At 43.0% G+C, this 13,603-nt stretch overlaps 1 protein-coding gene across 17 annotated transcripts in view; it reads left to right on the top strand.

Moving 5' to 3' along the window:
* The window catches only part of SLC39A13 (solute carrier family 39 member 13), a 144,236-nt gene extending 131,097 nt beyond the window's left edge, over positions 1-13,139 (top strand). For 16 of the 17 annotated variants that reach the window (XM_046941682.1, XM_040700916.2, XM_046941678.1 and 13 more), the window contains 8 exons: positions 315-428; positions 2,054-2,175; positions 3,429-3,581; positions 7,920-8,009; positions 8,349-8,399; positions 8,621-8,753; positions 8,884-8,983; positions 10,379-13,139. In XM_046941682.1, coding sequence (XP_046797638.1) covers positions 315-428; positions 2,054-2,175; positions 3,429-3,581; positions 7,920-8,009; positions 8,349-8,399; positions 8,621-8,753; positions 8,884-8,983; positions 10,379-10,448 — 833 coding nt within the window. In that variant the 3' untranslated portion in view covers positions 10,449-13,139. The remainder of the gene's footprint in view (positions 1-314; positions 429-2,053; positions 2,176-3,428; positions 3,582-7,919; positions 8,010-8,348; positions 8,400-8,620; positions 8,754-8,883; positions 8,984-10,378) is intronic. The other variant, XM_046941675.1, reaches the window with a different exon arrangement.
* Positions 13,140-13,603: the final 464 nt, after the last annotated feature.

Genomic DNA, 13,603 nt, shown 5'->3' with positions numbered 1-13,603 from the left:
AGTTACTTCAGGCCATAGCTTTCAATTTGGTAGTGAGTCCTCTCACAAATGCAAGTCCTGGAAGGAGGCTGTACAAAGAGTATCACTTGTTGTACACCCTGGGGAGCTGCCGAGACCAGAACCTTCCCACACACAGCTGTTCCAGCCAGGTGGTGCAAGGGCTGCTTCTTGCACTCCAGCTATTTCTTTCATGCTCTCTGTTTTGAAAGCTTGGCTTGCCAATGCTTCTAATTGAGGTCTTTTTGTGCAAAAGCTCAGCTGGGAATATTTTGACTTCTAGCTGAGTTTTAATTGGGTTTTGTTTATTCTTTTAGCTGGATCACGTCGTTTGAAGCAGTTGTTGAGCTTTGCAATTGGTGGACTACTAGGGAATGTGTTTCTCCACCTGCTTCCCGAAGCCTGGGCCTATACATGCAGTGCAGCAGCAGGTATGAAAGCTTTATATTCCTAGTAAGCACAGCATGAGCAGCTTCTACTACATTTTTTGAGTCTGTTCTATCTTGAAAACACAAGACCAACTAGACTGGGTCAGCCCTGAACCAAAAACTGGTCTGGTATTCTGCTTTGAATAATGTGTAAAAGCAAATGCCTAGAGAAGAGTGTACAAAGAATGAACATATTACATCTTTTTACTTTGTATGTGCAATCCTCCAAAGATTTCCAGATTGGAAACTTCCTAAGCTAGATATAGGTGTTTTGTTTTGGTTTTTTTAGTAACTTGTGATGGATTACTCATTCCTCAACTTTTCTCACCTGGGACTCTTTTTTTTTTTTTCCTTTGTGTTTTCCCTAAGGAGAGGGAATGCTTCTTATACAAAGTAGTGCATCCATGTGGTATGCTACCTGAACATGTTTACCATCTCAGATGCTAGACATTTTGCACTGTCAGATCTATCTTGCCTATAAGTCTACCATTATCACAGTGCTACTCCTAGAGCCTTTTACTTGGAACTGAGGCCACTACATTAATTTTTAGTCAGTTTGAGCCCAAGTGTGTTGCCTTCTCAGTCTTTGCTCCCGGAGAAGCCGTGGAAAATTTACTGTCAATAGAGCCATTGATTAAGATGGTGGCTGGAGAGCTGGGGAAGGAAACGAGTACAGGTGACGGAGACCTGTGTTGGTCAGCAAACTAAAATGTTGGGGTTTGGATAGGGCTTGTGGTATCCACATATCTCTTTCACTCCTTGGGTAATCTGACTTGTTGAAACCTACAGGGACTGTATCTTCTCTGGTAAACATGTAATGAGAAGGCAAGTGTCACTGCGTTCAGTCAGTTGAGGAGCCAAGAAATTCTCTTTGCTAAAAATGAAAAAGCAGGGAAAAAGATGTTCTGGCTTTCCCAGACTTCATAACGTCTATCTGTTGGTATTTCAGATCCTCCACAAATCTGCTGGTTCTTTGGTCCACTTCCTATTCATGGCTCTGGTACTGTTAGCAGAACCTGCTGTCCTTTTTTGTCCCTTCCTACAGTGGTTCCCAAATGTCTTCCTGCACTAGCTTGTTTGCTTCTGACATTGTTCTGAAGCATGAAGGTTTCCATGACCCAACTGCAGGATTGTTCTGTTCTTCCACTGCGATGCAATCTCAATTTCTGCAGCCAGGCTGAATGGTTGATTATCTCACACGCTTGGCGGTAATTGAAAAGAAAGTTTATGTCTTTGGGCTTAATAATTTGCCCAGGTGTGGCAGAAAGGCGATGGTGAGTCCATAGCTCTACTAATGGCAGACTTCATGTTAGGGCTTGTTTTTTCAGTAGGCAGAGGTGCAGGATTTTTGATGTAATCTTCTCTTGCCTCGGGGACACAAGGAAGTTGCTAATGTTATCGAGAAATGATTTGGATTACACCACTGAAGTAAAAGGGGTGGGGGCTCTCATTCTGAGAGTTCTGAGATGAAGATGTCTCTTAGATCAAGAACAAACAGATTAAAGTTACTTGCTATGAGATACGTTTGTTCCCTACTTCTTGCAGGGACACGTTATTTTGTTTTTTCTCCCATATGGGAAGATGGTGTTCTTGATAGTAACGTGAAGATTTTTTTTCTTGTTCTTCAGGAGAAGGGCAGAGTTTTCAGCAGCAGAAGCTTCTGGGGCTCTGGGTGATCATTGGTTTCTTGACTTTCTTGGCACTAGAGAAGATCTTCCTAGAGAAAGAAGAGGAGGAGTGCCCTGGTGTGGTAAGTGAGCAGCCAGAGGGGAGGGTGTGCTGTTCTGTTCGGATCATGAGTCAGACATGTAAGCGCTGTACTGAACACCTCACCTGCCCTATCTGACAGGCTCAGCAAACAACCCTGGAGCTGCGAGTAGCTTATCAATGAAGCTTCTTGCTGCTGCTTTGACACTGAGCGCTAGAAGCTGTTTCATCTCTGGGCTTTGGTTTTGTGGTTTTAGCTGAGATTGCTCACCTCTGGGCTGGTTTTGTTCTTGATGTGGTATATGTGAAAAAGAGCTCCCCTCATGTTGAGACTGGGAGCTGGAGTGCTCTGTGGTTGAGACTTCTGCTCAGATAAGCTTTGGGGGATGACAGCTCACTGGCATGTGTTCCACTGAGCAATTGTGACTCACTCTCCTCCTGTGTCTTCAGTCAGGACAAAGACCAGCATTCTTTGGAAGTCCCGAGTGTGGTCTGGACCAGGCATTTATTCCATGGAATTGATAATGTGGTAGAAGGGATTTGTAGTTGGCCAAGTTGTACTATGTAGAGGTTCACACGTGAGTCACCCAGCAGTAGAGGAGAAGCACTGACAAAGAGGGACCAGAAGGTAATGCCAAGATAGAGGAGAGTGGCTAGTCCAAAGCTATCTCACAGTTCCTAACAGTGGCTTATGTGGGCTGTTCAGTATGTGCTGTGCCATGCCATTTGAGAGATAATAGTGCAGGGCAATAGCAATTAGGTAATGCTTTGGCTGGACACAAGAATTCCAAAATAAAATGCAACTTCTTTTATGGAGACTGAATTCTAAGATGAACAGTTTATTTGGAAGATGACAATCCCAGATATAGACAGATTCTCTGGACTGGATTATCCTAGCACTCTAGGAAGAACAAAACTTTTTTCCTCCTCTCCCTGCCTCAGTGGAATTGAGTTTCTGTGGGCAGCAGCTGCCAGCAGGACTGACAGATTGAGCCCCTCATCTCTCCAGTGTAACCTTGCTCATGTCAAAGTATGATTCTGATTCCCTCTCTCTCTTTCTGTTTTCTTTCTCCTGATCCTTAAGGAAGTCATTGCTCTTGTTTAATGCTATAGATGTGACAGAACACTCTCTGAAATCTTTCTTGTTTCTAGTTGTTGTCGTGGTTAGACTGGGCTACTAGATGTTGGTGTTGAAAGGACAAAACCATTAAGGCTGAGGGGTTGGATTTCTGTCATAGATTTGCACTCTTTGTTGGGGACGAAAAGGCAGTAACAAGCTGTTTTCTGCTGATTTAGGGCTGCGATTACAAGGCCCCTCTTGGAAAGATTCCCAATGGAAGTGGCTACCCACCGTCAAAGGTGGCAGGCAAGTCACAAAGAGCAGAAAAAAATTCAACTCAGTGTAATGGCTCTTCTCTCCAATCTTGTCGAACAGACAACAGAATCAAGGTAAGAGACACCCAGAGTGTTTGTTTCTGATTAGCAGCTATCTGTTGCCAAAAGAGCGAGCCTGTTTTCTGCTTCTATCTCCAAACCTGCATTTCCCATCATTCCTTTTTGCTATATATTACAGTGAGCCTATTCTGGGAATAAAAAAGGCTAAGATTTGTTTGTTTATATTTCCCCTATAGGTTTCTTTCCTAATTTAGCTTCTTAAATCAGCTTTCCATGTAAACTTGCAGTGCTTAGTTAAGGTGGATCAACAAGCTTGTAGGATTAGATGCAGAGAATGGAAAAGGAGGACTGTGTCACTGGGCAGAGACTAGTCTTTAGGCTGGCTTTGCTTTCAATTCTGTTACTATCTTTTTACTGTGGAAAACTCTGGCTGAACAGTACAAGCAAGAGAGTAAAAGATAAGTTTGGCTGAGAAAGACTTGTATTTTGAGTTTGAAAGCCCATAAGAATATGAAAGTTTGTAGGAGGATGACTATGAACAGAAAGTGTGGTTGCACAGTCTAGCCCAAAGCTGGATGCGTGGTCAGTCAGAAGCTCTTTGCTTTTCCTATTTTAAGTCAGTTTTGCTGTAACTTTGTGTTTCTTTCAACACTATATGAAAGATGTGCTGTGATCACTGGATGTTTCGGCACCCATTACGTTCGTGTAATTGGTACACGACACTGCACAATGTGCAAGGTGCTGCACTGGTGTTTCTGGAGGTGATAGCAGTGCAGAAGTCAGTATTTTTGGATTATGAAACACTGTGCCATAACTTTAGGCAGTTGTATACAGGGAGCTGTGTACTTTGAGTCCACCACTGATTTCAAGTAGAAATGAAATGCTGATGAGGGACACAAATGTTCAGGGCCTTTTCCTAATGGAAGAAATAATGATGTGATTAATGCTAATTCGTATGGCAAAACTGAGGAACTTGAGCTAAATTTTTAATTTGTCTTATTACAAGCAGATATTAAGCAATAGATTAAGAAAGAATGCAGGTCACGCTTGCAAGACAGGGACAGTTTCCAGGAAGTCAATGCCATGGAAAAAAGTACAGGAATAATGGTAGGAAGTTGTTTGAATGCACTCCTTCCATTATGATACAGTCAGGAGGATGAGTGGGTGAATAGGAAATAGTATGTAAGACAAAAAGCAAGTGTTCCTGCCCATGTAGCTATAGACTTGACTTTCTTCATAGCAGTATAACTGAATTTTTCTGTAGCATTATTCATAGTATGCAATTTTTTTGTACTATTTTGGAGTGTGATCAGGAAAGATCTGAAATAATTACTTCAGGTTTGCAGTACGTGGAAAAAAGTGTTTTAGCCTTAAGTTTTATAGATATGATAAATCAGGGCTGACTTAAAGTATACCGATAGCTGTGATAGAGACATGACTGAATAGCTGGAGTTGTGCTAAATAGGAACAAGTTAGAAATTGAAGGCAGCTCTGTAACAGGGAGTAACTTGACAGTGCGCCACTTTACCTAGAGACTTAGCATCTGTGTCTCTTGTGGGTTTTTAAGCTGTGATTTAAGATGTTTTCTACAAAATATGCTTTAGCTTAAGAAGCAGTGGGCTTTATGCAGAAATGGGAGGAGGCTCTTTCAGTTGCATTATGTAGGTCTAGATGATCGTGAAGAGGCTTTCTAACTTTGAAATCCTAATGTCTGTTTTCAGTCTTGCAGACTATTCTGAATACACGTGAAGTAGAAGATAATGAGTTAAGGTGTAGTTTTAACTTTCTACCTTCTAGGCACATAATATTTTAATAGCCTTTCTGGTAGGGGAGAAATTACTAAAACTACCAAGGTGCTCCTGCTCTGTTACCTTATTTTGTTAGGAAACGATGTAAGCATGTAAGCAGTCATTCCATCTGTCTGTCCATCTGTTCTGCCTTTCATTTTTCAGTAACTTCTGAATCCATAATTAAGCTTACCCAAGTTCAGGAGGGGTGGTTGTCTCAAGGGTAATCAGATTTCGAGTTCCATAAAAATCAGCATGGTGCTAGAGGAGGAATGCACACTAATGTGCTATTGAAAGCTCTGGTAGGAGTTAGATGTTGCATGCTGCTTGGCAGATGTGCCTGGTTGGCAAATGAGCAGGTGAGTCTCACTGCCTTTGTGTGGTGGGGAGGTGGCTGTCATGGACTACACTGGGTGGAAAGGAACATTCAGATAAAGCCTTGCTGGAAGCAAGCAAGGTAGGTGCCTCCAAAGAAAAAAATCCATAGGAAACCCTTCTTTGGTTCTACTATGCACTCAATAATGCTTATTTTCAAAAAACAAAAAGGCAAGAGTATGACTTAAAGAAAAGTCACCCTTCAGGGCTTCAGTAATTAATAAGCTGCAATTGGTTATCCTGTTTGAGTGCAAAGAATGCCTCCCACCTGCAGTATTTAAGCTAGGACAAGTTGTTACAGCAGCAACAAGAGAGTAAAAGTTCTAATATACCTGGCATCCTTTGCTCCCAAACGTAGATTACTTCTGCCCTACATTGCAGCCTTTATTCGTTCAAGAAGTAAAAACACTGTAGGGTACATTTTCCTTATTTATCTTTCATTTTCTCTGTAGCACAGAGATCCTTGCAGATTTGTAGAAGTATGTTTTATTGCACAGTGACATTAATTCTGACGCATGGGCATAAACACTTCATCTTGCTGTGCTCTTTATGAACGATGAGAACATCCTATTAGATATTCGCAGAATGTAAATGTCAGAGGCTCATAACTGTCAAATCAACCCAATTTATTTCTGAACACTCCGAGGCTTTGCTTCTTTCAGTGGAAGCTTTTGCTCAAGCCACTGACAAGCAAAAGTCGTAATGTTTTAATCATGAAGTCTATTTTTTGCCTATACAGTGGTATGGGAAATCATTTTTGTGTAAAATGTCTGTGAATAATTATTACAAGCCCGTGGGGAAAATGCAATCACATAAAATCCCAACGTGGGAAGAAGAAATTGTAAGCGGTCATATTTAACTGAAAATAAGGAATGATAAGAAAAGCTGCTGTGTTTGTGACTCTGTTTGCACGCGTTATTGCTTTGTGTTTCCTGTAGTTAGAAATACATGCAGGGAACCTCTGCACCTATTGTGGAGTTGTTACTTGGATCTTGACTTAAAGATGATCCTTAGGCAGCCTTTGCTTAATTCCGTATTTTCATATCTTACTTTCGTATGCGCTTTGAAAAGTGTAAAGCCTTTGAAGGTGTTCAGAGATTGTGCAGTGGAAAGGACCCACAAAAAGGTGATGCTTTTGAGAGAGACGCTTCACAGAAACCTCCGCCCAAGCTGTGTCATACACATGGCAGGAAGATTCCCCAAGGGGAGGTGGTAGAAGCAGGGAAGAGCAGAAGACTGAAAAGGGCCTCTGAAACCCACTGGCATGTGTTTCTCCAGCTAAACTTTGGCACCTTGTGGCAAAGTAAGAGGTTAATGCCATACAGTTTCTAGATGGTGTTGCTTTGGTACTTATTGGCTGCTGCCCTGTATCTGCAGCTAATGTATGCCAGATTCATTCTTGCAGTCCAGAGAGCCTGGGTTGATAACAAACTGCAGTGAGCTGCAATGTCTCAGGACCTACACGCTTTTTTTTAACTGTTAAATGCTATGGGAGGTGGGGAGAAAGCACAATAGCCTGTGAGCAGATCATCTTGGGTGCTTGGGTGGACTTTTGAGAAAGGAAGCTGGTATGGGCTCTTGATGTTCAGAAGTGTTTGTCAGTATACAAATGCACATACGTGCTCTGCAGCCTTCCAGCAGGTGTTTTTTGGGGGGACTGTCATCACGTTCTTCTCTTTATTCTTTGTTAAGGGAAAGCAAACCCACATGCAGAAGCTTTTTTTAGTACAACGTTTCAAGATTTATTTATTTTTAAAAAGCAGTTTCAGCAGCATTTGTTCCATTGCGTTGTTGCCAACTTTTGAAGGAGATATTTAACAGTTGGGTATTAAAATACATGACCAGAAGGTAAGTCAGGTCACCTTTATAGCCAGTCACCTGTGTAAGATAGTAAGTGTTTAAATATTGGCTCATTTTGAATTGGATATTTTGACTTTGTTATTTTTCCTTTTTCAGTTTGTGTCTGTGTTGGGAGCTCCTTTGTCATTTGCATTGTCTCCATTTCTCCTCCAGTAAGATGACTTTCCTGATCTCAGACAACACTTGCCTACCCCAAAACTGAGTTTGTTCTAAATATTTAATGTGTACTTGAGCACTGATGTGGTTTGTCACCAGAGCTGCCGTGTCCTCACCGTTGCCACCTGAGCACGACCCTATGTAACCTGTGCCTTGTCTGGTGCTTTGTTTTATCTTACATCTCTTTATCAGGGGCTCTTCCTTTTCTTTGCAGATTAGCGGGTACCTCAATTTGCTGGCCAACACCATTGATAACTTTACACATGGCCTGGCAGTAGCAGCCAGCTTCCTGGTTAGCAGAAAGGTAAGGTTTCTGTCATCAGCTTTATACTGAAATGGAGATGCTTGTTCTCAAGTTTGGCGCAATGTGTAAAAAAAACAAAAAAAAAACCCAAAGATTTGAAGAATTATTTCCTATTTTCTGAAAGTTTCTGAGAGGAAAAAAAGGGCAGATCTGACCCTTTGTTGCAGAGCTCCTTCAAACCTGGGCTGTGTTTATCCTTCGTGCAGATGTCTGGGAGGGGTTAGCTCATCTGCCCTTGTAAATAAGAATCCTGGAGAAAGGATCTGTGACACATGCTAGAAGTCTCATCTCTCATGTCTGAGGGACTGTTTCCAAAACGCCTTCTCTCCTCTGCTGTAGGTTGGGTTCCTAACCACAATGGCCATTCTCCTGCATGAAATCCCACATGAGGTGAGAGATCTTTGTATCTTGCCACTGGGGGGACGTTACAAGGGTATTTTATTGCCTAACTGAGGAGAGCTGAATCTGCATAATCTTTTCTTGTGCCTTTTGAAAGCTCTCCTCTGGGAGATTTGAGATGTGGAAAGTTAAAAACTGTCCACAAGTACTTATCTTGTTAAGGCTCCTCTGACTGAGAATGTTTGTTTACTGTTGGCTCTTGATTTTTGTAGGTTGGGGACTTTGCAATCCTACTTCGGGCTGGATTTGACCGCTGGAGTGCAGCCAAGATGCAGCTTTCTACAGCTCTGGGGGGAATTGTAGGAGCCTGCTTTGCAATATGTGCACAGTCACCAAAGGGGGCAGGTGAGGCTCCCTGGGACTTCTGTGGGAATGTGAGGGCCCCGTGATCTCCATGTGTATATCTTCATTCCCTTCTCTGTTCTCTCCTATGGCATTGTCTCCGTAATAGTGATAGCTTTCTGTACTTGTGCAGGGGAAACTGTAGCCTGGATCCTCCCTTTCACTTCTGGAGGATTTCTGTATATTGCCTTGGTAAATGTTGTGCCTGATCTTCTGGAGGAAAAGAACCCGTGGTAAGTGCTTCCTGTTGTTCTGCAGCACTTCTGACTGCTATGGAGCAGCACTGTGATGGTTCCTATGCCTGTTCTGGGAGCACATGAATGCCAGCTTCCCAAATCCCATTGACAAGGCTGCTGTGCTAACTGTTGAATTTACAGGACTACAAAGACCCTATGAAACACGAAAACCTTCCAATGGCTCAGTCCTAAAGATTGTACTAGTGCAATAAGTAGCCCAACCAGCTAAAGCAGAGTGCTGAGAAATATGTGCAGTAAGGTGACCCTTTTCCCAGTCTGTCTAGTATTGGCATGTAGTGGTATAGGGGCTGTAAGAACCAGGGCCCTGTGTAGGCTTTTGTGTCTGATAACCACACGTGAACCTATCCTTCACGTGCTTCTTACTTCTCTCTTACACCCTGTGTATTACTCAGGGCTTTCTGCAGCCTTCCATAGTTTGACTGCACTGCATGAAATGATGCTTCCTATTATTTGTTTTTTAGTCTCTTATTAGTTTTGATTAGGTGTTGCTGTGTGACTAAACAGTAACTTTCCTTATCTACACTGTTACATATATCCCAGTATATGTATTCTAGTATATGCAGCCTTCCTTCATTTGTATTACTCTAGTTTCTTGGAGCCTGAATGAGGCAGCTGTACCACAGTAAATCTCCTCTCAGATCTCCTGGCAGAGCACTCCCCAAATGTTGTTGTATACTTTAGCTGTAATGACAGGTTAACTTCAGTAGTTTGTATGAGACCTTCACTGATCTGGTTCATTTTCACTGAAACAAATCAGGAAGTGCTCCAAAACAGCGCTGCAGTTGCATCTGAGGAGGCAAGAACCTTTAGTAGAGCAATGTTAATTACAAGCTGGAAGCTTTCTTTTCAGTTGGTAACCTCTTGTGCAGGCACAGATGTTTGCAGAGCATGCAGAAGTAGTAGGTATGTAGTCACTTTTAGCACCGCCTTAAACTTATGCTTGATTAAAGGGTGGTGAAATTCATCAGCTTTTTCTTTTAAATTGTGACTATTTGTTAAGTTGAGTGAGGTCCCTAATCCATCTTTGAACATGCTGCACAAGTGCTGGTTCTCTTGTGAGGAAAAAGGGCGGGAGTCTGCACTTAAGGAACAGAATGACTGAATCAGCTTAAATTGATTTTGAAACCTAAAGTTGAACCTTGCAGCTGAGGGATCAAATGTGTGCCAGATTATAGACAACAACCTCTTAGTTTGGGGTGCTGGGAAGGAGTCTTCTCAGCTGTGTTAATGGTGTCATGCAACTGCTATGTTCTTTTTATGATAGATTTGGAAGGATATGGAACAAACCAGTCGTGAGCCAGTAGACCTCTGCCTGTTGAGACTAGTTGCTCTATGCTGCCTCCTAATTTTGCTGTTTTATTTTTTCCCCAGGAACTCCCTGCAGCAAATTCTGCTCCTGTGTACAGGCATTACAGTCATGGTGCTACTTGCTCACAACTGACTGACTTCTGCACAGACCTCATGATGCCTCCCAGAGCCACCACAGAGACTCTGAGATGTTACAAAGCAATAAGGAACACTAATGTTACTTCCTATGTGTGTGCGTGCAGATCTGGCTGCTAGTGTGAGAAGCAGGTGAAAGAGGAGGTCTGGGTGTGTAAGACCTGGCTCTCCCATCCCTGTTCTGCTAAAATCCCACGCAGTGGGGCTTCCATTATATTTTTAATGGAGCAAATGATACAGCGAGCAGAATTAACTGAACAAATGCTTCACTGAGAATGGATGATGTTTCATTTGGTTCGTTCTGATGGAACTGCACCTCCCAAGGTCTTCTGTGAAAACAACAAAGGTGGTTCTTGTAGCTGATGAAGAATTTATCCTACCACTCTAAAGGCTGGAGACAGAACAGGGATGGCAAAGCAACAGTAACCCAACAGCTTTAGCCATGGGTAACTCCTTACCCATGAGGAGTTACGGTGCTAAGAAAACCTGCTTTGTAGATAGAGAGGAAAGGCTCCTTGTCAACTTCTCTGGCTTTTCATTGACATCACTTGTTTCTAAAGGTAGTATTAGCTTCAGCAGTCCACTCTGGTCTGTTTTGTACTTATGTTGAAAACAAGCCAAGAACTTGAGGCACTTCAGGATAGGTCACTTCAATTAAATGGCTCAGCTTGGAGATAACTTGCCTCAGCCCTTACCCCTCCAACAGCCAGCACAGCCTGCTTTTTTTTCTGAAAAATGGTCAGAAATGTTTCTTGTGTTGCCAAACTATGAGCTCACCTACATCTGAAAAGAATGCCATGTAGCTTCTGCTACTGGCTTTCCTCTCCTCATAACCACTATCTGAACGTGGCTCTGAGCCTGCTCTCAAGACCCAATTCACCCACCATCTCCCCATGCCGGTCTCAGAGTCCTCCTCATATGGAATGGTTAGCATGCTATCTGGCATGCTACTGTACCCCAGGACTGCCATGGCTAAGGTTGGTCTGGGCAGTTTGGACAATGGTTGAACACAGTACAGCCTGGTCAACAGCATATATTCCAGCTTAGCTATTCCTTTGTTCACTGTAGTATATTTAAGGGCGTACTATAACCAAATAGTTGATTTCTGGGCTTCATACCTCATAGTGGATTTAGTCTGCTGGGGATGAACGGATAAGAAATAATACCGATGGCTCTTTAAGCAAGGGCCACAGCAGCAGGGAATACTGGAGACAGGGTGAAATGGAAAGGGTGAAACTGCTGGTGGAAAGAATGGGTCTGGAAAAGCTGTGTGGTAAGTAAGGAGAGAAAATGCAATAAGCATGCTTTAAAGTTTTTCTGTTGTATGATGCTTGGGATAAAATTTTTGGCAGTTTTAGGCCAATAAAAATGAATGATGTTTCTAGTGCGTTGCCTGTCTGGGCAAAGCTGGCAGGGCTGACCAGGTCCTCGTTCCACAGGGATGCATTAGTACCACAGAGGTGTGCGCAGTTGCCTTCTGCAGAGCTTATCCTCACTTCACATAAATCTGTTTAGAAACTGGTCTGATTGAACTAGCAGAATCATTGGACACAGAACAGGTGCCACAATGCAAATAGCACCAATTCAGTTCTGTTTTTAAACAGCTTTTGTAAATCAGTACAACTCACAGACTTTGTCTACACCAAGCCTTATCGAGAGGGCTCATCCCTTGAGGGCGTCATTTGAGTCGGAGCAGTGAGACAGGTATGCTGTCCACAGCAGAGGCATTCACTTCCCTGAGAGATTGCTGAACTGTAGACACAGTTATTTTCTTACGACAGCTCCTGTCCTACTTCTCAGAGAAAGCTGGAGAGCTTGTGCTTGCAGCTCACTCTGCCCAGGAACTGCTATCTAAAATGTTGTCAGCATTTCTTACTCTAGGCTCACACAATAACTAGTTTCGCAAGGAGGGAGGCTGAATGCAATTTTTAATTATTATTTTCTTTTAAAGTTGCTTTCCTTTGCCAGCTTATCCCTCTGTCATTCAGTTGTTTAAAGTCTGAATGTAGCATCCACTTTTCCTGGAAGGAGGATTAATCTGATTATTCTGCAGGAACTGGGGGACCACACTAATCCCCTAGTTCTGGTTGGGTAGTTTCCCCCACGCTCCCTGGGGGCTGAAGCCAGCCGGACCCTGTAGTATCAGGGCTCTGGAGGAAGAGTTTGCAGAGAAAGATGTGACTGCTGTTTTCCAAGTTGTCTTTCTCAAAATTAGGATGGCATTTTAGTTGAAGGATTGCCAGGTGAGTGCCTGTGAGTTGGCGTTATTGCATCAGCACTGAGTCTTGCCAAGACTAAACCACAGTCAGGAATTTGTGCTCAGCGTTCGGGAATGTCAAGTGGATGATGCTGAAGAAAGAATTTCTGAGTTGTTTTCCTTGGCTGACAATCAGAGGCCTTGGAGAGTCTGCGGTTCTTGGGAAGACACCCTGTAGGAGGTAGCAGAGGGCTTATGGGAGGGGCTGGTTAGTTTTCCTCCATGTGCAATGTCAGCCCTGGGGCTAAGGATGGAGAGCCTTGGGAGGAAATGGAGCATCACTCCACCACGTTTGTCACTTTTGGAAATGCAGAGAGACTAGTATTTTCTAAGCTCTATTTTTTAAGCTGCTCTTATGCATTTTCCCCCTTCATCTGTATTGGTCTGCTCTGCATGGAGACAATAGAGATGAAATAAATGGTTTTCAATGTGGGTTTGTGTTTTTTGTTGAATTCAAATTACACATTTGAATTTGATTTGAATTGCAGAAGTGTGTCTCTGGGTTAGTCTAAAGAAGTCTGGACTGTTTTCTCCTCTGACTTTCACAACAGAAGGGAAAGCTTCTAACCCAGTTTGCTGTTCCTGCTGCCATGGCACTGTGGGTCAGGAGTGCAGTGGTCTGACTGTATTTCTTGGTTGCCAGTCTCGGTCCCCTGGAACCTACCACCAGGTGAGCTACTACTCTGAGAGGAGAATTTGCACAGTAACTGAGTATCCAGAGAGTTCTGCAAATACGCTTTGTTGTGATAGTGATTTTTTCCATCTAAAATCCACAAAGCCCACCTGGTAGTTATGTTCTTCAGCACTTGACACAGAGCTGGTTGCCTGCCATCTGGGACAAAGACACTCATTCACCATATGTAGGAAGAGCCTGGAGAGGAATAAAGGGATTTTCT

The sequence above is a fragment of the Gallus gallus genome, chromosome 5 (assembly GCF_016699485.2).
Source record: "Gallus gallus isolate bGalGal1 chromosome 5, bGalGal1.mat.broiler.GRCg7b, whole genome shotgun sequence".
NCBI lineage: Eukaryota > Metazoa > Chordata > Aves > Galliformes > Phasianidae > Gallus > Gallus gallus.
Note: the sequence above shows the minus strand (reverse complement) of the source record. Positions and strands in the feature narration are given on the sequence as shown.